The sequence below is a fragment of the Manis javanica genome, chromosome 12 (genome assembly GCF_040802235.1).
Source record: "Manis javanica isolate MJ-LG chromosome 12, MJ_LKY, whole genome shotgun sequence".
In the NCBI taxonomy this organism is placed as follows: domain Eukaryota; kingdom Metazoa; phylum Chordata; class Mammalia; order Pholidota; family Manidae; genus Manis; species Manis javanica.
This window is the reverse complement of record NC_133167.1, coordinates 73,963,400-73,986,109: the sequence shown is the minus strand read 5'-3', so window position 1 is coordinate 73,986,109 and position 22,710 is coordinate 73,963,400. Positions and strand designations below refer to the sequence as shown.

The 22,710-nt window shown below is 52.6% G+C and overlaps 1 protein-coding gene across 1 annotated transcript; it reads right to left on the bottom strand.

Moving 5' to 3' along the window:
- Positions 1 to 1,126: 1,126 nt before the first annotated feature.
- On the bottom strand, positions 1,127 to 22,378 carry LOC140845290 (uncharacterized). The gene is made up of 6 exons (XM_073219276.1): positions 22,374 to 22,378; positions 21,598 to 21,781; positions 20,621 to 21,549; positions 2,855 to 16,888; positions 2,499 to 2,757; positions 1,127 to 1,493 (listed from the first exon to the last, which is right to left on the bottom strand). Exons 1-3 carry the CDS (start codon positions 22,376 to 22,378, stop codon positions 20,788 to 20,790), a joined length of 951 nt encoding a protein of 316 aa, XP_073075377.1. The 3' UTR covers positions 1,127 to 1,493; positions 2,499 to 2,757; positions 2,855 to 16,888; positions 20,621 to 20,787.
- Between the last annotated feature and the right edge of the window lie 332 nt (positions 22,379 to 22,710).

The window sequence follows — 22,710 nt, the reverse complement described above, 5'->3', positions numbered from 1 at the left end:
ATATCATCTAATGGATAAAGGAAGGAATTAATTAATTAGTCAATAGCTTTTAAAAAGGCAGGCAACATAGAAAGATAAAAGAAATTTTAGAATGCAGGAAAAAAGGTTTTAACTATGAAAATTGATGTGGGATGCCAGTTCAAGATAGTAAACAAACAGCAAGATATGTGGGGGTTGGAATTTCGGAGGGAAGTGGAGGCTGGAAAAGGAGAACTAAGCCTTGGGCAGGAGGTGGTGGGGACTACGAGGCCTGTCGGTGGGCAGCCACGTGCAGACATAGCAATATATTAAGTTAGAGATGTTACTTTCCAGTTAGTTCTTCTCAGCTTCCAGCTCCAAGACCAGGTGTGATGGATGGGAACAGAACCCACGTTCTTTCCTGAGATGTGCTTCACCCCTTTTCGACAGAAGTGGTGCAGAGTCTATGACATGTGGCCCAGTTCAAACCCTGAGCCTGTGGGCTTCCAACATATGCCTTTAGTGGCAGGTCAGAGCAGGCCTTGATTCTGCAGTCTGCCTGAGTCAGACCCCAAGGCCTCTCTACTTGTCACCAGGGTGGGCCTGGGGAGGGTGAGTGGCTGCAGGCAGGAGTGCAGCCCAGGCTGCCTCCCTTCCCATCCTCCTTTATCCCTGAGTCTCTGGGCAAGGCACATACTGGGTCTTTGGTGAACATCTGTTAAGCAAACACTCACACAGTACAGAGAAGCCCCTTCTCAGCCCCAGCTACAGAAACACGGCTAAGAAGAGCCCAACAGGGGCCTGTATCTGTGCCACCTGCGCTGTGGCAGGCACGGTTTTAGGTGCCCTGTGTGTTCCTCCTTTCTCATCACAGTATTTCTTTAAATGAGATGAGGAGAGCATCATCAGACATAAGGGGAGGAAACTATTTTGCTCTACTTCACATCCGTTCCCAACACACAGGGCATGGCTCACCCAGAGCAGCGCAGTTAGAGGCAGCGAGAGGCCACCTGCGCAGGGAGACCCTTCACCTGGGACCGACGACAGGGAAGGCAGGAGACGGGCCACACCATTTGGCCGCCTGCAGGATGCTGGGTGACGGTGTACAAGGCACATCAGTGTTCACCATCCCGACCACTTGCAAAGGGGTGCATTACACGCAGGGGATAATCGCAATAAAGAACCAAAGTGTATTAAACAAAGCAGATACTGAAATAGTGGCGGTTTTATTTGCAAATCAAATCTGGATGTAAGTGGGCTTCCTCCCTTTGTCTTCAGATACCGCTCCGTCTGCGGGAGACCCAGGACTGAGGCGCTGCCATCCAGGGGCTCCAGCCTATCCCAGAAGCATGAGGGGCAGCCTGGTCACTGTGGGTGACTTGTCCCGGGCCGACGGGCCAGGTCTGGGAGAGATGCTGAGGTGCCCCATGGGCCTGCTCCGAGATGACTGGACCAGGGACGTCAGCCGCCCCGGACCTGCCCGGACTCAGAGCTGTGGACATGCAGGGAACCGTGTCTGATGGTGTCACAGCTTCCTGATGATAAAAAAAAAAAACCCTTAGATTCTCATTAACAGGAATATTTCCAGAGCTTCATTCCAGATCCACTTAATCCAAGTCTTCAGGAAGAGACCTGGGAAGGTATGCATTTAACCACCTGCCCAGGTGAATCCTATCACAAGGGGCTGTTAAACATTTTCCAGTTAAGGTAGGGTGTACAAACTGGAGCCCATATCGAAATCACCAGGAGGCTTGTTAAAGGGGATTACTAGGCGGGACGCCACCCCAAAGTCTCCAGTATGCCCCGGGGGGCATCCGAATTTGAATTTCTAGCAAATTCCCAAGTGATGCTGACCTGGGCTGGTGCAGAGCACACACTTTGAGAACCTATGGGGTTAATTTAACCCTGGAGCAAAACAGGGGAGGAGAGAATCAGGAGAGCTGGCTGCATTCATGAAGGAAGGGCCAGGGTCTGGGGAGAGGCTGGGGTTCAGACCTGGAGCTCTGCTCACCAGCTAATCCCCCCAACTTCTCTTGTCACCTCCCACCACACACATTTCTTGGTTTCCTCAGCCTCCCCAGCTCCCAAGTCTAAGCCTCCTCCATCAAGAAATCTGAACACCTAACGGGCCCGAAATGACCCTGAGAAATAGCCAGCCAACTAACACAAGATATTTAGCTTGACTATTAACTCAGGAGATGAGATAAAACACTATCAAATACTTTGGAAATGTTCTGAACAGGGTAGGAAAATGGTCATCAAGTTTTCTGAATGAAGGTACCTCTTTCAGTTAATATTTAATACAGTCATAACCTCTGGGTAAAGTGTCCCAAAACCCAAATGATTCAGATTTTTTAAAATATCATTTGCAAATAACATGTTGGCTAAATTAACATAATTATGCAAGTATTTTGGTTATGTAAAAATAGCAAAGTATACTAAAAGACAAGTACACCCAAAATAGAGATTTAAATCCCTTAATTCACTGTCTTTTATTAAATAAGCCTATGTGATTTGGAAAGATTCATGAGCCTTCTTACGTTTCTACATTTAAAGATACTTTAGAGGTTCTAATGAAAGCTAGGCATCCTGTCCACCGAGAAATCTCCCACACATCGCTCATGGATCGCCATCCGGGCCCCACTCCAGAAACACCCAGCACAGGTAGCACAGCAGGTCCTCTGCAGAAAACACAGCTCCTCTCCTCCTCCGCCCCAGGTTCCAGAACAACAGGAGACCTCTGCCCAGCAGCCACTCTGGAACCTAACTCCGCCAAGCGTTTCCATCTCTCAGGCTGTCCTGTTTGGAAGAGGCTGGCATTAGAGCAAGGAAGAGCCTTTATGACAGATTTGCTTCGCCCCGGAACCCTCCGCCTCTGGTCCTCTGATGTCCTTACTCTGTCTGCTCTACCACAGGGCAAGCGGCTCTTCTAGTGTCTGCATCAAACAGCTGTGGCGGCTTCTCACAGGTTCGCCTTCTTACCTCTGGGGCCCTTCCTGAGAAGAGTTGGCTTAAATGGATTTCACATCAACAATGACATGGAAGCATGTGCAATGCGGACAAAGGCAAGTATTTGGTGGAGGCTAGAAAAATATAGGAAGTAACTCCTATTGGAGGCAAATAAATTACTGTTTTCCAATGATTTTAAGAGTATACATTTACTACCCTAACTCTGGTTAAGAAGAGAAACATATCCTATGCTCTGTGTGAAAGTGAGTACTAGTTAGATCTTATTAGCAGAACATGGCATTTTTATGAAGAGCTCTAAATATCAGTGGTTTAAATAATTAATATCTTCATTTATCTTCTTTGCTGGCCCCTCTCCGGTTTGTACAATGGTTAAGAATATATGAGTGACTATAATGTCTGCATGAGTAGAAGCCTATTATTTCTAAGAAGAAAAGGGGTGGGTGCTAAGGAGCATTACACCATGAATTGAAGTTAACCTTTGTTTCATCTCTGAGATCTTGTAAAAGTGTGTGAAGTCCAGGAATACAAGAACTCCCGGAAAGCGGAGACATTAATAAGGAAGCACCAGCTATGCTGCCTGCATGACAGCCTGCAGGTGGGCGGTTCCTTTGTGGATGAGGTCTGGCTTGCCCGTAGGCACGGCTGTGCCCTCCGCACTCCATCCCAGGCAGGCACCACTCATCACTTCCTCTCTCAAGCAAGGGCCAAGCATCTCCCAGCTGTTCCCAGGACAGCCACTAATTGATGGGGCTGCCAGGAGAGTCGCCATGCCTGGACTCTGTTTCAAGTCACGGACACGCACCCATCCTCTCAGGCCCTAGTACTCCCAAGTGCCCTGCCTCGGGCACCCTGCTGCATACGCTGGTGATGCATGAGGCACGATGGACGAAACGGCCTGGCAGACTTGCCATCACAGCCTTGTGCTTTTCCTTTCAGTCCAGCAAGCAGGCCACCTGCCATTTGGGAACACAGCAGGGATAAGCAGAAGACTGTTTCTGGCATTTTAGCAAGAAAACTGAAAGTGACACACAAAGATGGAGGAAAAGGAATGACCACCCCCAGATAGTCTGAAAAGGGCACCACCATCGCCTGTGTGCAGGCACACTGGCCCTGTGGCCCATTGCCAGCCCGGCACAGTCAGCAGCTTCGGTGGTAACGAGGGCAGCTGGTCACCTGTCACTGGGCCCTCCCCGTGCGGGAGCCACTGTGCTGGGCGTGAGGCAGGCTGCACTCATCACTGCTGTCTCCACAAGCGTCCTCTTCGGCTCTGCTGGACAATGGGGGTCCGGCTTCAGACGTGTCCAGGGATTTACCCAAGGTCACCCAGTAAGTGGCAGAGCTGGGATTCGTCCCTAAGTCCCCATTTCTATCCACTTGCTTCTCTTCTCTGATGGGGGCAGCAAAGAGCAATGCGAGCGAGGACGCTTGTGGACATGGAGAGGTTCACTGACTTGCAAAAAGCAGGACTAGTTTGCAGTGAAGTCAGAGTTACAGCCCAGACCCTTGTGACTCTTATTTGGCAATTCCTGCATTTCATCAACAGGACATGTTAGCGTGGTGAAGGCCTTTGTCAAGGTGGAGTGGGTGCAGTGGTGACGGGAGCTGCAGGGGCTTCTGGTGGGTCTGGGACACTGAGGATCTGATAATGGATCTGCTTTAGAAAGGGGTGCCCACACCCAGCACAGCAGCTCCTAAGCAGGCAGCCAGAGGCCTCCAGAGACCCGTGTGGCCCTGATGAGAGCTGGCTCCTTTAGTGCCTCATCTGCTGTCTCAGGCCCTGGGCCCCCAATCATCCTCCAAGAATGGGTGTTTCCAAGCTTACCCCACGAGCCTGCCCATTGTATCTAGGTGGCCATGTGACTGGCATGCCAGGACAGCCCTGAATGACACAGTTACAGTGGTGAGGTTATAATTAACACCCCTTCCTACTGTCAGAAGTTTCCCTGTACTGATGATAAAGTATTGATTGCACTAATTAGGGCAGTAACTAAAATAAATGATTGCATTTTATTTCTCTGAGTTATTTTCATTCTGCAAGACCATGGGCTCCTCAAGGACAGAAAGAGTGCTCCATGCCCACCCGCCCTGTACCCACACATTTCAGCACCGTGTTGGGCACACAGGTACAGTTTGGGCTCAGTGAATTTCAACCTATTACTCAAGATTACCTCAAGTTCTCACCTAAGATACACCTAGCTCAATTTCTGCCAGAGATCTAGTTTTAATTTAAAATTTCTCAGCAGGGTAAACAAGCACAATCTAATAGAATATCCCACAAGTTGCCCATACAAGCTAATACTTTTAGCAAATCTCTAGAAGTGAGTAAACACATTTACATTGGCTTTATAAATATCACATATATGGAGTGAAATGACTCAGTTAGCCTAGAAATCGTTCGAGTTGTTGATCTGTGTTGTTCCTGTGATTTCATTGTCTGCAGCCTTGTCTAAAGCAAAAACTAAATAACTTCTGGAAACACAAATACATATGTTTCAAAATGGCAATAATGCATCTAGCTGGAAAGGGGCTGCAAATCACATAATGTTACATGAACATTCATGAACAATTCATGCAAAGTCAGTCATGTTCCTTGTTGAGATTATTTGTGTCTAAATACACAATAACATAATTGCTTGCTTAATAGATCAGTTGAATTGCTCATAACGCTGCTCTCAAAGGATGAGGAGAAGAGTTAAGTAGGACAAGGCAAAAACGAAAGGCGAAGGACTTCACTAGAAAAATACAAATCAGGAGTCTCAGAGGCTCTCATGGCAAGATCCCCTCTCCCAGCCCCACAGCACCCTAAGCAGGGACAGGCCTGGAAGCTGTACTTAGGCTAAGGTTCTGAGAACCAGATCAGCCAGGGAGATGAGTCAGGGCTCACCCTGAGGCTACAGAGCATAGAACCAATGATCATGAGGGTAATGGCATAACTGAAAGTCAGGTGGACAGTCACCTGTCACAGACTGGATGACTGGGTGATAAGACAGAAGCCAGGTCTTCCCCAAGAAGAAGAAAACCCAGAACGTCAGAAGGAATCAGTAGGTCTGGAGGGGGCCTGCGAGCCCTCGTCTCTCACAAGGCCCCTGCATAGACACCGCTTGTCTGCGGACGACACATGGAGGAGCAGGAGCCGGGCGAATGAGCCCTGGACCCCTTCTGCGTGGCCACAGGGTCCTGGAGCCCCAAACCTTGAGTACTCAAAGTTCAGCACATTCCACCATCCCCTGGGTCACAGGTTAGAACGCAGGACCTGCAGCCCTGTCCCCAGAAGTCAGGAGGCAGTGGGTCTGAGGTAGAGCCAGGCATGTGCACCCCTTGTTCCCAGGGTCAGGGGAGGACTCTCAAGAGAAGGCGGCATCTGCATGCGGCCTCAGTGAACAGCCACTTGGCATCCGGTGAGAGAGGGCTGCAGGCTGAGCGAAGGTTAACGTGAAGCCTGAGGCTTCAGCCTATGGGCACCCTCCAGGGACCCTGAAGAGCAGGTGGGCAGGCCTGGGAGACAAGGTGAGGGATCAAGGATGGAACCGGGGCCAGAGGGTGAATGGCCTGCAGCCTCCAGGGAGGAGCCTGGGTCCCTTCGGCGTGACCAGAGAACCACAGCTCTGCTGAGCGGGCCCAGCCTCCCGGTGTGGGGGAGGCCTCTTTGGGCACAGTGTGGAGGACGGGCTGCCGCAGGGAAGAGCCAGGAGGAAGGACAGTAAGGTGGCCACGGTGGCTGAGCAGACGGGAGGTGTGGAGAGCATGGATGAGCCAGGAGGGGTGCAAGTGGTCAGCAGTGTTTGACTCCGAATCTCTTCTGCAGCCACAGATAGGGAATTATGAGAGAATGGTCAAAGTGAAAATGCACTATATAAGTTCACGTTAATTTAATTTACGCATCTTGGGGAGCCAGGCACCTAACACCTCAGAGGTCATGGCTGGTCAGTGGGGTTTGGAGGAGGAAGCCCAGGGACAAATGGGGATGCCACACAGTGAGCGTCCTGCCCTGTTTGAAAATCCAGCCCCGCCTTTGCAAAGGGGCTTTGGAGTAGATCAGTTCTGACTGGGTGCATAGCATCTGCTCAGCTGTTTGGCCCCAGTTTTCATCACAGAGAGTCATGCCTCAGCTATTCCTGCAGCACAGCACTTAGCGTTGATTCCTGGCAGTAGCCCACCCAGCTGGGGGTGGGGAGGGGTGGTCCCTGGAGGTGAGAGTCATGTGGGATCAGTGGCATCCCCTGGCATGGCAGGGGCAGGGTGCCAGTGCAAACAGATGGGTTTCCACGCAGCTGCATTATTCTTTTAAGTTCCCTACAAGGCACCCCTGTTATGCCTGTCCCCACAAGAGGGACCTCCCGTGGTCCATGCCCCACCCTCGCCATGCTCCCTACACCCACTATAGCTAACTATGCCAGCTCTGAAGAAAGTGCCCAATCGAAGGGCCACAGGTATTTCCTGAGCTAAAAGAGAGAGACTTTAAGGAAACACAAAATCGTTGGGATTAGTTTTCGTTCTAAGGCCAATACTTTGTAAGTGGAAGTATGTGTACACTGAATGGTGTTTTCCTGCAGTAAAAGAACCGTATTTGAGACAATAGGAATTCTGTGCACTTCACAATCATCCAGTGAGTTTATAGCCCCTCAATCTTTCATACAACTGTAACTACACTACTCAGAAGGCCTTAAAAATCATCAAGGCCAACCTCACAGTCAGGATCAGAAAACTGAGGCCCACAGACATTAAGTGAGTAGACCAAGGTCACCAAGGACTTCTGTTTGGTTCTGTTTTAGCTTGTTTTGAAGTATAACATATAACTGTGCTGTGTGTAGACACTTAGCCGCGTTTCATACGGCATCATGCTCCACACATCTTCACAAATGGAATATACCTAGCTCAGGAGATGGTATTTCAGGGGCTCCCTCACATCTCTGTAATGTCACTCCCCCATATCTAGTGACCCCCTATTTATGGTAATCACTGTTATGATTTCTAATAGCATTGCTCCATTTTGCATGTTTTTGAAATTTATAAAAATTGAAATTATGGAGAATATACTTTCTATGTCTGGTCTCAAGTTTGTGGGATGTTTCCCTTTGTTTTATGTGTATGTGAACCACTTGTTCTTGTGCACTGAGTGGATGTGTACGAGGGCCAAGTTTCTCATGACCGAGAACCACCAGAAATGCAGCAGGAGCCTCTAGGCTGGGCTTCACGTTCATGCCCTGTATACACAGCCCCCATCCTGGAGGGCAGGGGCACCTGCGACTCATTTCTAACAAACAGAACGTGGTGAAGGTGATGGGCTGGCACTCCTGTAACTGCAAGTCCAGATTGATCCAGCAGACACCTGTGGGTGCTCTCCTGCTCGTCTGAAGGAGTAAGCTGTGCGGCCTGTGGAGGGTCCCATGTGGCCAGGAAGGATGGGCCGCTGTCAGGGGCTGACAGCAGTACTTGGTGGACTGCCAGCAAGAACCCAGACCTCAGTTCTAAAACCAGGAGGCACTAAGTTCAGCCACCAAGCCGAGGCAGCTCAGAAGCTGATCCTTCCCCAGTGAGGCCCTGAGAAGACCACTGCCCTCTGGACACCTTGAGCAGAAGGTGTAGACGCTGAGCGAGTGCTTGGACTCCTGGACCCCGGAAACCGTGTGGTGAGAGCGTGCGCTCCTTCAGCCCACGGAGTCGGTGGGAAGGAGTCCCTCGGCAGAGGGCCGCCAGGGCAGGGACCAGCTCTCTGGCTTCCCAGGAACAGGGATTTGTGTTCCTCATTTTGCTGAAGGCTGAATAAACTCCCTGCACACTCCCCATCCCACTGCCTCCATGATCCATTTTCAGCAACAACCACTTTGGCAAACAGAGATGATGAAGTTTGTTAGGCAAGTTTTAATCATTTTAAATGCATAAACCTTTAAAAAGTCATCGGTTGACTGGGGAACAAGGGGGAGAAGCTGAGGTTGGACATTTCAGGACAGTTTCCTGGGAAGAACCATCTTAGGGGAGAAAAGGAAAAAAAGAAAACAGGGGTTGTATACCTTCACGATGCCATTTGTGTCATGTGTTTCCCATGGACACACCTTGGAGCTTGGAGTCAGTGCCATCCCCGTGCAGCCACCTCCCAGGCAGACACAGCTGTGGCCACCCGCCCACTGGCACTGGGAGGAAGCTTGCTCCCTCGGGGAGGTGAGTTCCCGAGAGCCCATTTCTATTCCTTTTCACTCTGTCCTTGATTTATTGCCTTTGTCCAGCGTCAGCATGACAGAGGCTTTAGCTTTGAGCACAAAATGGTATTCCAGATGCCCTTGACAAGGGCAGCCAAGAAAATTAAACTGCTGGCACGAAGACCGGCTGTTATTTAGAGCTGCAGAGAGATTATGGGGGATTAGTACTTTATCAAAAAATATTTCCACTATGAAACTAGTGCATTTTTCTTCAGTACCTTTGGCAGGGTGCTAATTTATCTCCCACCTTGCATGGATTTTGGCCCTTCATTGCCAATTTATCGAACAGCCTGACGAACGTCGGGGCCTATGGTACAGGTCGCCCAGGCTTACTCAGCGATTGCTACAGGGAGCTGGAGGGCGGGACCTTGCCTGGGGATTTGCGTGCGCTGTCTCTCTGATTCCCATTGCTGGGCTTTCATCTGAACCACCAGGGACTCATCTTTACTCTCATTTGTCTTTTTAGAGGCCCCGCCTCAGGATAGCAATGCAAACAGCTGACACCCAGCAGGTTTCCTTTATGGAGCTGATGACTTGGTAACATTTTTTTCCCTCAGTTTTTTAAATGCAGTGATTTATCAGTTTCAGATTGCCTCTCTTTGAAGATATTTTTCGTCAGACTCTAAAAAAAATTTGAGAGGGAAAAATGCCTATCAACATTAGAGATAAGAGGATAAGAGCAATCCATTTTTATTATATGCTACTTCTTAAAGTTTCTCGTTAGCTTCCATGCTGTTGTTATCCACTTAAATTTCTTCTCCCTGATTCTCAGCTGTGCCTTAGTGCAACACAAAGATATGACAGTGAACTAACTCTTTTAAGGATGAACCACTAGAATATGCTTCTAAAAACGTTCTTTTGCTTAAAAAAACAAGTGTCCTGTTGCTGTTAAAAGCTTCTAAGCAATTTCACTAGAAAATGTTGTCTATAATGGTGGAGTATTTATCATGCGTAGACACTGGGCCCCCAGATGGCGCTAGACCAGTGCTGAGTCTCCAAATCAGCGTCACAGCGCCCACCAGGCCGGCACAGACTGGGACCACTTCTGCATAGGCTGCCGCAGGCACCCACTGGGAGGGGAAGAAGTGATGGTAGGAAGGGAAGAATGTTTCAAGCCAGGGTAACAAAATGCACAGAGCGCCAGAGATGAGTGACGTGTTCAACAGTCTGAACATGATGAGGGACAGTGGGTGTGTGAATAAGCACTGAAGCTTCACAGGGAAGCAAGCAACCAGGATTGAAGAGAATTTGGAAATTAGCCCAAGAGCCATGGGAGCTATTGGAAAATTCAAATACAGGAATGTATTAAAGAATGTATTTGAATGCATTTGAATTCTATAAAGATGGCCCTGGTCAGAAGGGAGAATGAGTTAAAGGGCACAGGCCAGGAGGTCAGGAGAATATTGGGCGCCATTGAACTAATCTGCTGAGAGTCAGATGTCCAGGACAAAGAACTGCCCTGAGCACATAAACATTTGGACAGAGCAGAGATGGAGGGAGAGGATGCAATGCAGGGGAAGGAGGCCTGATGAAATCAGGGGACAGATGGACCCTGGAAGGTCAGGGAGATGCACTGACACATGCTTCTGATGTGGGAATCTGGGTGGGCACAGAGTCCTGCACTGGGTGAGGAGGACCCAAGCAAGGGAGGATCTGGCTCTGAGTGTGCGTGTGTGTGTGAGTGTGTATGTATGTGTGAGTGTGAGTGTATATGTGTGAGTGTGTATGTGTGTGTGAATGTGTGTGAGACAGTGTGTGTCAGTGTGTATGTGTGGGTGACTGTGTGTATGCGTGTGTGTTTGTGTGAGTGAGTGTGTGAGAGCGTGTATGTGTGTGACTGTGTGTGTGTGACTTCTGTGTATGTGTGTGTATGTGTGTGTGACTGTGAGAGTGTGTGTGAGCATGGTGTATGTGTGTGACTGTGTGTGTGATTTGTGTGTATGTGTGTGAGAGCATGTGTGTGAGTATGTATGTGAGTGTGTGTGTGTGTGTGTATGAAGCTTGAGGCCAGTCTGAGATGTGGGGTGAAGTGAAGCTGTCCCCTCACATAGGACACGTTCCTTAAGGCAGCACAGGTCTACCTAGTCACCAAGTGCAGTCATGGGAATGGGTGATGCACCTTAGGGCGGGTGTATCTTTCCCCCGGAAGAACCAGAAGTGCCCTGAGAAAGCCAGAAGGCTGAGGATGCGGTGCCCGATGGAGGGCTGAGTGGCAGCAGCCAGCAGTGTGACAGGCCATAGGGCCCAGGCTGGGCAGACCTGCCAGCGGCGCCGTGTCCTGGCGGACTCCACACGGACTGTTTGAATTAAGTGCGCCAAAGTGCTGAGGAAGTAGAATATCTATTTGTTATATTGAATATTCCCAACTAAACTGTTTCATCCACTCATTTCTCCATTCATTCATGGAGGGACTCAATACACTGCCCAAGGACATGGACACTGGGGAGGTGTGCGACTTGGCACGATCCCCTAATGTGCTTCGGTGAACATCCTTCATCTGCTTATGTGAGCTCACTGGTGGGGGAGGAGTGAGTTTTCTAACAGAATCATACATTTTCTACTGTGTATTCAAACAGTGGACTTATTTCATGTGCTTAATTATTTTTTTAAAAAATACATTTGAAAGTCAAATACTATAGAAAAACTTAACAGAAGAAAGCAACTCCCCCCCACTGGGAGCCTCCCCGCCCCAGGACCCTCCTCCTCACGTGCATTACATCTAGCGAGTCCTTTTAGTCTTTCTGTCATTTCCCTTCAGCTTTATTAAGCTGAAGCAGGCGGGCTGCTGACTAGGGACTTCCTCTTTGGGAGGATGGGAAAGGATGGGGTCCCAGGACACACAGGGTCAAGAAGGGGGAGGAGCAGTTGCCTGGACAGGCAGGGGAATGCAGAGTGGCCAGGCCCACACAAGGGTGGGCTGGGAGGGCAGTGTGGCTGGGAAGACCAGGCTTCTCACTCTTCCACTCCCATGCCTTCCCCCAGCCCCAGAATGGGCCAGGCTAGGCGCCGTGCCTGGGAGCCCCAGAGCATGTGCCCAGCATCCTCCATGGCAGCCAGCTTTCATCCATCCCAGAGGGCCAAGTCCTCCACCACTTGGCCCAGGAGGAGCACCTGGGGCCCACTGTGGCAGAGCTGGAAGGTGAGGGGCTGCAGCCAGGGAACCGTCTAGGGTGGGCTTCCCGGACAGGGATTGCCTTCAACACAGTGAGGGCTTTTCTGTCATTGTAAGGTGCGGGGAATCAGCCCTGGGGTGTCCCTTTCTCTGTGTCCTCCCTGCCCCAGAACCACGGCAGACGCAGCTGGCTCGAGAGACAAAGGGAGGGCTGGCTTCATGGCTAGAACCAGTTCAGGAGCTCCCTGAGACCCCTGTGCTGGAGCTGCAGCCAGTGTCATCTGTTTCAGCCCCTGAAGAGCTGGAGGATGTCACAGCAGTGCCCTCAGCCCCACCGCCAAGCCCTGAGCTTGAGCCCTATGAGCCCTCGGGCACAGGGCCCAGGGCACCTGCCAGAATGGTACCGGGCCTGGCAGAGGCAGAGCCAGCTCCAGAGTCCACCATCCTGGCATTCCCCCCCCGCCTGGTGGCCGAGCAGCTGACCCTGATGTATGCGGTGAGTGGAGCAGGATCGAAGTTGGGGTGGGCCTTCCCTCTGCCATGGGCTGCCCCAGACCTGCTGTCCCGATGTGCACTCCTGTGATCTGGGCCGATGTGCCACCTTCCCACCATGTGCCCTGAGAAACTCTCCTCACCCCCAAGCCTTCACTGACCACAGGGACAGTAGGGCTGGCATTTAGGGATCCTTGCGGACCAATGAGAAATAGCAGAGGGAAGGTGGGCAGGGCCTGGCTGGGGTGGGAGGGGCAGTGTAGTAGAGGGGTGCTGAGAGAGGTGCTGCCATGGCATTAGGTCCTCAGGCCGTTGGCCTGGCAGGCCTCCACAGCCTCCACACTTCAGAGGCCTCTGCCATGTACCTGACTGCATGGGAGACACAGACAACAACAAAGGCCTGGTTGGAGTTGTTTTAGGGGTAACTGCACCTGAGTGGGTAGCGGGATCCACGGGGTGACAGAATGGGAGGCAGATGCCCCAGGACATGCAGGCCTGAGCTGCCTTGTGCTGCAGGGACAAGGTGAGGGAGGATGCCTGTTCTCAGTGAACCCCTCTGTTCCCCACCACTGTGGGGTCCAGTGCATCCGTTCCTGGGTGCCTCAGTGGATGGAGTCCAACGCCTGGACTGCCATAAGGCTCACACCACATACTCAGTGGCCTGGGCTCCAGCTCTGACAGGTAACTGCCTGGGCCCAGGGGCACTGTGGACACAGCTAAATGATCCCCCCTTGCTATCCCCAGGAACTGTTCACCAAAGTGGCAGTGCCCGACCACATGACCCGCTACAGGAGCCAGTCATATAATGGAAACGTTGAGCACCTGGCCCCCAGCGTCAATAAGATCATAAAACAATTTGATGACGCAGCCAACCTGGTCATCTCCTCCTGCCTCGGGGCCCCAGGCATGACGGCGCGGGACAGGGCCCAAGTGGTAGAGTTCTGGATTCAGATGGCCAAGGTGTGCCATAGAACAGCCCCCAGGGTCCATCCTGGCATGTTGGGACCTTCTCCCCTCCTTGGCCAACTCTCAGGATGGAGGACTACAGTCTGACCCTGCCCGGTCCCTGGGCCCCTCCTGCCAGGGGCGTGCTGACCTGGACTCGCAGGCCCTGGGGGTGGGACAGCCATCCCTGGCCCCTTCCTTGGGTTGAGATACAGTCCTCCACCCAGGAGGGCTGCTCAACAGGTCCTGGGTGTGCTGGGCTCCCTGGATGTCTGCCTCCTTAAGGACAGGAGTTCATAGGGGGTCAGAAGCAGGCCACATTCTCAGCTCTGTCTTCCGTCCCAGGAGTGTCTGGACCTCGAGAATTTTGCGTCCCTCCACGCCATTCTTTTGGCCCTGCAGAGCCCTGCTGTGAGTCGTCTGCAATGCACCTGGGGACGTTTCCTGGTAGGTAGTCCTGTCACTGGGACCAGGTCACCTGAGGGGACCAGATCACCTGAGTGGACCAGAGACACCACCCCTAGGTCTGGCAGTGTCCTCTCAGTCTGCTGGGGCTCCTGAGAGGCGGCAGACCCTGGGGACAGGGGCTTACAGGATGGTGGGCTCTCAGAGCTCCCGTGGGTTAGGCCAGCGGTTCCCCCTCAGGAATCGGGTTTCTTCGTCAGGTGTGGGTTGAAGCCAATGGGAGATGTTCAGCATGTGTTCTGCAGCAGGAGGTCCCTGCCCAAAGGACAGCCACCTGTCCCAAAGTAAATCCGCCCCCAGGAGAACTGCAGGCCTCAGATTCCCCAGGGCTAAGAGCCATGGTGGAAAGCCTCATGCAGGCTAGTGGAAAAGGGGTCCAACACCCCCAAAGCCTCCACATGTTGGCCACATGTCTCCCTCCTCTCTCCTCCCCTTCGGAAGAGCTCCAGGATGCATAAGAGGCTAATAGAGGAGAAGTGGCTTAACCAGAAGTGGCTCCTCAAGGTAAATGGAGGCTAGAGGTCTGGAGGGAGGGGATCCTTGGGGCAAGCCCTCTGCAGTGCTGTGGCCCAGCCTAGGGGCTGACTCGAGGTGTGCATGGTGAGAGGGGACAGCTGATGGGAGAAGTAGGCTCCGCCCGGCCCCCAAGGTGTCCTGTTTGTCTCCCTCCCTGGCTCCACTTGACTGGGGGCCTGACATCCAGTGAGGACCCAGAAGACAGGCTCCTGGTCAGGGCTGGTACTGGGCTGGCAGCAGGGGTGGGGCCTATGGCTGAGCAAGGTCGGCCCCTCCCTAGGGCCCCCTTAGCCCATCACTACCCCTCTGAGGCCTCAGGCTCCTCATCTGGTCATGGAAGGTTGTCACCCTGGGGTGCGGGACTCCCAGGTGAGCAAGGTCCAGGGAGCACAAGATGGCCTTTAGCTTTGTGCCCATCCCACCTGGTCGTGTGAGGGGAGCCGTGGTGATAGCCAGGTGACAGTGAGTGCTCAGGGCACCCTGGGAGGCAGACGGAACTCCCCTGATCCTCTGCAAGTGAGGAAGCCTCTCAGGGAGGCCGGCCGCGGCCCAAGGACACCCATGAGTATGAGTGTGTGCTGGAGCTGCATTCACCCTCAGCTGAGAGCCTGCTGGAGGTGGGAACAGCACAGTACCAGGGGACTCAGGCGAGGCATCCACCAACGAAGGTCTGGTTTGTGGGAGGCCATGTGGGAGGGGAGCATGAGCACCTGAGTGTCCCGGACCTTGCAGGAGGCGACCTCCATGGTGATGCAACAGCATCGTTTCCTCCGGGGATCCGAGGATAGGCAGGAGGTGAGAGTGGCCTGGCCAGGGTCATGGCAGTGGGGGCGACCCTGCACTTGCTGCTGGCGCCACCAGCCCTGAACTGCCAGCACTGGGGTGACCAGGAGGGAGAGAGCAGCTGGGTATAGAGAGAAGTTGGAGGATGGGTGCAGGGACCACAGGTCTTGGGATTGGCCAAAAGCCAGCCCTGGGAGGGACAGGAGGGGAGAGCAGGGTGAAGGGAGGGTGTGGAAGGAAGCAGGGGTGGTCCAAGGGGAGCTAGGGGCTGCGAGTGAGGGGTTCAGTGGAGGCTCTACGGGCGCCCCTGAGGTAGACAGGGCACCTCCCCACCCCAGTGGCACAGCATGGTCCCCTTCTATGGATTGTTCATGGCTGGCCTGCTCGTCCTAGAGAAACCCCTGGAACACAATGATGTCAGTGAGCCCAGAGGGGCACAGGGTGTGCAGGATGGTGAGCTTTGAAGAAGAGAGAGACCCTAGTGAGCCGGAGCTCTCAGCACCAGGCCACTTGCCTCTTGGGAGTCTCCCCTCCACCCCAGGGGCTGGGCTCCTTGGAGAGGGCAGACAGAAGGACCCCACCCTCCCTTAAGCGCAGCTCCTGGCCCCAGGGCAGGTGGGGCTGAGGGCTACAGTCTGCAGCCTCTGAGCAGGATGGCCTCTCCATCAGGCCATGCCCACGGGGAGGGATGTTGCTCCTTCAAGGCAGGAAGTACAGGAAGGGGCTGCCCATGCCTTCCTGCCTGAGGCCTCAGTCTCCGTGTCATCACAGAGTCATCAGAGAGAGTTGCATGGGAAGCTTGGCCTCAGCTCCCCAGTCCAGTACCTCCTCCTCCTGGCCTAGGTCTGGGTGCTGTTTCTGGCAGGCCTGTCACCTGGAGGGCCCCAGTGGTCCTCCAACTTGAGAAAGGGTGGGGAGGTTTGGGCCTCGTTCTGGGTGCAGGGGGCTGTTTCTGATGCACTTTGGCTGCCTTGGTGCCTTCCAGGGTGACAGGATGAGAAAGACAGAGTTGAGCTACTGTAACACCCCACCACAGAAAGTGGGGGTGGGGGGTGCAGAGCCCCTGGGCAGGACCCTGTCCGGCCCAACCCCTGAGTCTGACATGTCTTGAGAAAGTTAGCACGCCCAGAGCTGAGGACACTCAAGGCTTTGTCGGGTGGGGGATGGGGGTGGCATCAAGACCGCCTTCCTGGAGGAGGAGCTAGAGACCCAACAGTGGAAACAGGCAGGGCTGGACAGCATCAGAGGGAAGGCGGGTTCCCACTTGAGCAAAGATAAGGGACCATCCCAGTGCTCCGCTCCTCACGCCCCTCCTTGCGTGCATCCTGTCCTTCCTCTGCTTCAGGAAAGTACCATCGTACGTGAGATGCTCATACACAAGTACGTGGCCATGACGCATCACCTCGAACCCGAGGAGCACTTCAGATCCTTCTTCCAGGCTGTGGAGACCCTGGATGAGGAAGAGAGGTGAGGATGGCAGGAGTCACGTGTGGGTTCTAGCTGCTGGCAGGCTCTGGGAGAAGGGCCCCTGACATGTGGCTCCAGGGACTCACAGGTGCCCCTCTGTCCTGCAGCTACACCCTGTCCTGCCAGCTGGAGCCCCCAGGCCAGAGGGCCGGCAGAAAGGGACTCTTGTTCTTCAGGTCCCGCAACATTTAAACTTAGGGGCCAGAGTCAGGTAAGTTTCTGGCCTGGGGCCATTCGCAAGGGGTGGGCTGCTCCCCAGCCTCAGGGAAGCTTCGGGCCATGTTGGGTGTGGGGGAGTAATAAAGACAGGTTGGGCTGGGATTCTGCTCCACCACCGAACAGTCCTGTCAGGCTCAAGGGTGATTCCCCTCCCTCTCTGGGACCCAATTTCCTCCTCTGTGAGTGGGTGATGCTCATGCGCCTCACCATGACAGGGACCCCATGGGTGACGGTGATTGACAGGATCCTCTGCACAGGACCAGGAGCACAGAGGGTAGTGAGGACAGGGTGGAAGCAGGATAACGGGGGGAACCTGGGATAACCTGCCTCTTCTGTTCACCTGCGTGGCCCTGTAGCTGCTGTCATCGGGCCCACGACCCAGCTGGTACCCTGGCTGTGTGCAGAGGAGAGCTTCCCCTTTGGACAGGAGGCACCCGGCACCCCAGGACCCTAGTCTGCTTCCTGCTCCTCTTCCTCCTGCTGCTCATCCTGAGCCTCGTCTGGGGCAGGTGCTCTTGCACCTCTTCCATCAGCAGACTTGGGCAGCTTCCCAGGCTGCTGCTGCAGGCTCAGGGACCCATACGTAGCTGCAGCCAATGGAACAGACTGGAGAGCCCAGATATACATCCAAGCATATATATGGTCAATTCATACATGATAAAGGAGCCATGGACAGACAATGGGGAAATGACAGCCTCTTCAATAGCTGGTGTTTGCATATTGGACAGCTACGTGCAAGAGAACGAAACTGGATTATTGTCTATCCCCATACACAAAAGTAAACTTGAAATGGATCAAAGACCTGAATGTAAGTCATGAAACTACAGAACTCTTAGAAGACAACATAGGCAAAAATCCCCTGAATATCAGCATGAGCACCTCTTTTCTGAATGCATCTCCTCGAGCAAGGGAAACAAAAGCAAAAATGAACTGATGGGACTACATCAAACTTAAAAGCTGCTGTACAGCAAAGGACACCATCAACAGAACAAAAAGGCATCCTACAGTATTGGAGTATATATTTGTAAACGACACATTCGACAACGGGTAAACATCCAAAATATATAAAGAACTCACAAGTCTCAACACCCAAAGAGCAAATAACCCGATTAAAAAAATGGGCCGAGGATATAAACAGATAATTCTCCAAAGAAGAAATTCAGATGGCCAACAGGCACATGAAAACATACTCCACATCACTAATTATCAGGGAAATGCAAATAAAAACCACAATGAGATATCACCTCACACCAGCTAGGATGGCCAGTATCGAAAAGACTAAGAACAAATGTTTGCGAGGATGTGGAGAAAGGGGAACCCTCCTACACTTGCTGGCTGGCATGTAAGTTAATTCGACCATTGTGGAAAGCAATATGGAAGTTCCTCAAAAAACGAAAAATAGAAATACCATTTGACCCCGGTGTTCCACTCCTAGGAATTTACCCCAAGAATGTAATTTCTCGGACTCAAAAAGACATACCCACCCCTATGTATATTGCAGCACTGTTTACGATAGCTAAGATACAGAAGCAATTTAAGTGCCCATCAGTAGATGAATGGCTAAAGAAGATGTGGTATATATACACAATCGAATACAACTCAGCCAGAAGAAAGAAACAAATTCTACCATTTGCAACAATATGGATGGAACTGGAGGATATTATGCTCCGTGAAATAAGCCAGGCGAAGAAAGACAAGTACCAAATGATTTCACTCATTTGTGGTGTATAACAACGAAGGAAAACTGAAGGTACAAAACAGCAACAGACTCAGACTTCAAGAAGGGACTGGTGGTTACCAAAGGGGAGGGGTGAGGGAGGGCCGGTGGGGAGAGAGGGAGAAGGAGATTCAGGGGAATTTTGATTGGCACAGATGGTAGGGGGGGGTAGCCGGGGGCTAGACAGTGTAGCACACAGAAGGCAAACAGTGACTCTGGCATCTTACTACACTGATGGGCAGTGACTGCAATGGGGAAGGGGTGGGGCACACGATAACAGGGGTGAATGTAGTAACCACATTGACTTTCATGTGAAACCTTCATAGGAGTGTATATCAATAATACCTTAATAAAATACGTAAATAAATAAATAATCTTACTTCTTGGCAAATAGTGAATCTGTGGCATCTTACTTCACTGATGGACAGTGACTGCAAAGGGGTATGGGGGGGACTCGATAACATGGGTGAATGTATTAACCACATTGGTTTTCATGTGAAACCTTCATAGCGCTGTATATCAGTAACACCTTAACAATAATAATAACAAAGAATCTTACTTCTTCCTGGGTGTTAAAATGCAATCTTATCTTTAAGATGGGATCCTTCCTGCCTTTCACTGTGTTGCTTGTGACTCGGTTTACTTGCCATATTAATCGCCCAGGTTATGTATTACTACTTGATTAGGGGCTGGAGGAGGAAAAGCAGCATCTGGGCAAAGTTAAAGATAAACTGGGCCTTTGAGCAGGCTAAAGTAAATTTTACAATAGCCTCATTTAATTGACACAATGAACACATGGGCCATGCTGAGGTATGGTATTTTCTTATTTGGGGGATGTTCAAACCTTCCAGGTCAACTTACTCCTGGCTTCTTAGTTTCAACTAATCTTCACTAAAGAGTGCTTATACTCCTAGTTTGATATTTTACTTTGGAGAATTAACATGACTCTGATTTTGCTTAATTGTTTAATAGGGAGTTTTGGTAGGGGTCTTTTTCCAGAGGCCCTCAAGCTACACTGACTACACCCACGGTCCCTGTCTCAGAATCTCTGTGGCTAGTTATAAATTACTCAGCTGCAGATTACAAACCGAAATGACAGAAAGATACAAACTTTTAAATACAAGAAAATGGACTGACAGTTCCCAGACCAAAGGAAAGAAACTTCACTCCCAAGTAAAAAACACGAGAGACACCTCATGAAACATTTTTTAATTTTAAAGGCGCTTCCTCCGGGCGGGGCACACTTGAATTTCGGCTAGCCCGGACCTTGCCCTCGAGGCCTCCGCCGGATAAATCCACAAAACGCAAACGCCCGCGGCCTCCCCGTCTGCGCGGCCCGGCCCGGCCCCTCCGCCTGCGGCCCCATCCCGGGCGGCGGGAGCAGGGCGGCGCCGCAGCTCCAGGCCGGGCGGACGCGCGCAGCGGGGCGGAGAGCAGCCGCGCTCACCAGCTGGGCCCGGACTGACCAGCAGCGGCTCCGGCGAGCCCCTACACTCCTGTCCCGGCGAACTTCGCCGGCCGGTCGGGCGTCCGCACCGGCAACACCCGCTCCGCTCCCTCCCTTCCCGGGGAGCCCCTCCGGCGGGGCGCGCCGACTCCCGACCCCGGCCGGGCCCCGCGAGCCCACCACTTGCGTCGGCCGCTTCCCAGCCCCCCGAGCCACCCGCTGCCCGCCGAGCCACTTGCACGGCCGCCCCCTGACCGGCTCCACCGCGACCTCAGGCGGGGGCAGGTTCCCCGCGCCCCGTCCGGGTCCGGCCGCGCACCACGGCCACCTACCTTCCAGCGCGCAGGGCCGTCGCTGTCGCCCTCATCCCTGACGTGGGTCCCGCTCTGGACCCTCCACCGCAGATCAGCAGCGGGAGCCGCTTCTCCGCCGAGCTCTCGACGGCCTTAGCGATGCGGTCGGCGTGGGACAGGTTGCCCCACGTGTTGCGCGGCTGCCCTCAGCGGCCGCCGAGGCCGAAAGCAGTCCCGCGCGGTATCGGGGTTCCCGGTCGAGCCGCCCGATGGCACCGGCTAGAGGTGGCAGAGCTCGACTGGCTGAAGTCCTGACGGGCCAGCGGCCTGAAGTCCGGGTCGATCTCCCTCACCTGGACCGCTTTGGCCCTCCGCCTGCTGCGGGAAAGCCGAGTAGGGACAACTACGGCACCGGGAGCCCAGCGGGCGCGAGGAGGCGATCCGAGGCTGGGGGCGAGGTCGGTGCCGCCAGCGCACGGGTATCTGGAGGAAGGCGCAGCCGAGCACACCGAGAGCCCAGAACTTCGCGGGTCCATCAACATCTGGTCTCCGCCGGTTCCGCTGCGCAGACGGGACGGCGGGCAGGGTCGACGGACCGAAGCACGCAGGGTGCCGCGGGAGCGCTCTCTCCCGCCGGCACTCGCAACGGTAGCAACGGTACTAACGGTACTTAACGTTTCTCCGCGAGCGCCCAATGGCTGCCTTCGCCGCGGCACCGGCCCGCCCCTGACTGACGGACCCCGCGGCCAATGATCCCGCGGCGTTGCGGGGCAGGCAGCCAGTGGGAGCGCGGCTGGGTGGGGTCGGGACGGAGGCCGGGCAGGGCAATGTTTTTCTTCACATTCCGGCTGGCCAACTTGGGACCGCTTGTGCTTTCCGGGCGCCTTCGCGTGTCTGAGGCCCTCAACCGCGCGGCGCTGTGGCTGCCAGCCGTGGTCCCGCGTGCAGGCGGCGGCGGCGGCACTGTGCTACTACTGAGGCGCGGGGCCCAGCGCTCGGGGAGCCTGGGAGCCCGCCGCTTCGCTTCTCGCGATCTCCGCGCGCGGCCAGGGCGGCGCGGGATTCCACTCGGTCGCCCCCTCTCGGCTCCGCCCGCGACCCCTCAGCTTGGGCCGGTGGGCGCGTGGGCTGGTCTGTTCGTTCCCCGCGACCCGTTGGCCCCCGTCCCGCGGGGCCCCCCGCGCGGTGAGTGCCGCCTGTCTGAGCCAGATGAACACTAATATTCTTTTATTCAACAGATATTTAAGAGAATTTATCCTAAACCAACAAATTCAATAAATTTTCACAAATTTTCGCTTGAAATTGCCTGTACTATGTCAAGTTCATTTAGCTTCTGCTGCCAAGTCATTTTTTTTTTATTCTTTCACAGCCAGATCCAAATATTGGCAATTACCAGTAACATACTACTAGTTATCATTTACTTCCTAGCTTCATAGAACATCCCAGACTCTCAATCAACAGGCAAGACTAGTAAGAAAATTCTGAGGACTTTCATTTGCCAGGTTATGCCTTCTCTCTGTGAAAAACTGATCATTTTGGTTATATAATTCTTCCTACATGTTATGTATGACACATCCAACCCATATATTTTTCCAAACATTCATCCACAATCACTTTAAGTGCCTCTATTTTATCCTCTCTAATAAGTAGTTTCACAAGATTTCACAAGAAAATGAGATTAAAGCTGTAATTACAGACTTAAGTGACAACAAGCAGCATGACAATGATTTTTTAAAATCTCTGAACTGTTTATTAAATTATTCAAAGCATGGTGTTTAAAGATGGGAATTACTCCATGGTCATTGCAATGTAAAGAATTATTACAGCTCACATAATTGACCCGGTATCAGATTTCTACACAGCTGAAGTTGATACAAAACTAAAAACAAAACAAGTGGAAAAGTCAGTCAAACAATTAGATTGTGCACATGGATAACACATAAGAAAGATTCAAGAAATTTTCAGAATTCATATTACCAAAAATTGGCATAAAAATCCAAAAGATAGAATAATAATTGTGATTGCCTTCAAATAAATGTGAGAAGAGCTATGTGCCTTCAGATTGTAAAGATGTGATCATATAAGAAGTTGTAAGTTTTATTTTCTTATCATCGAGCTCTAGAAGTTCT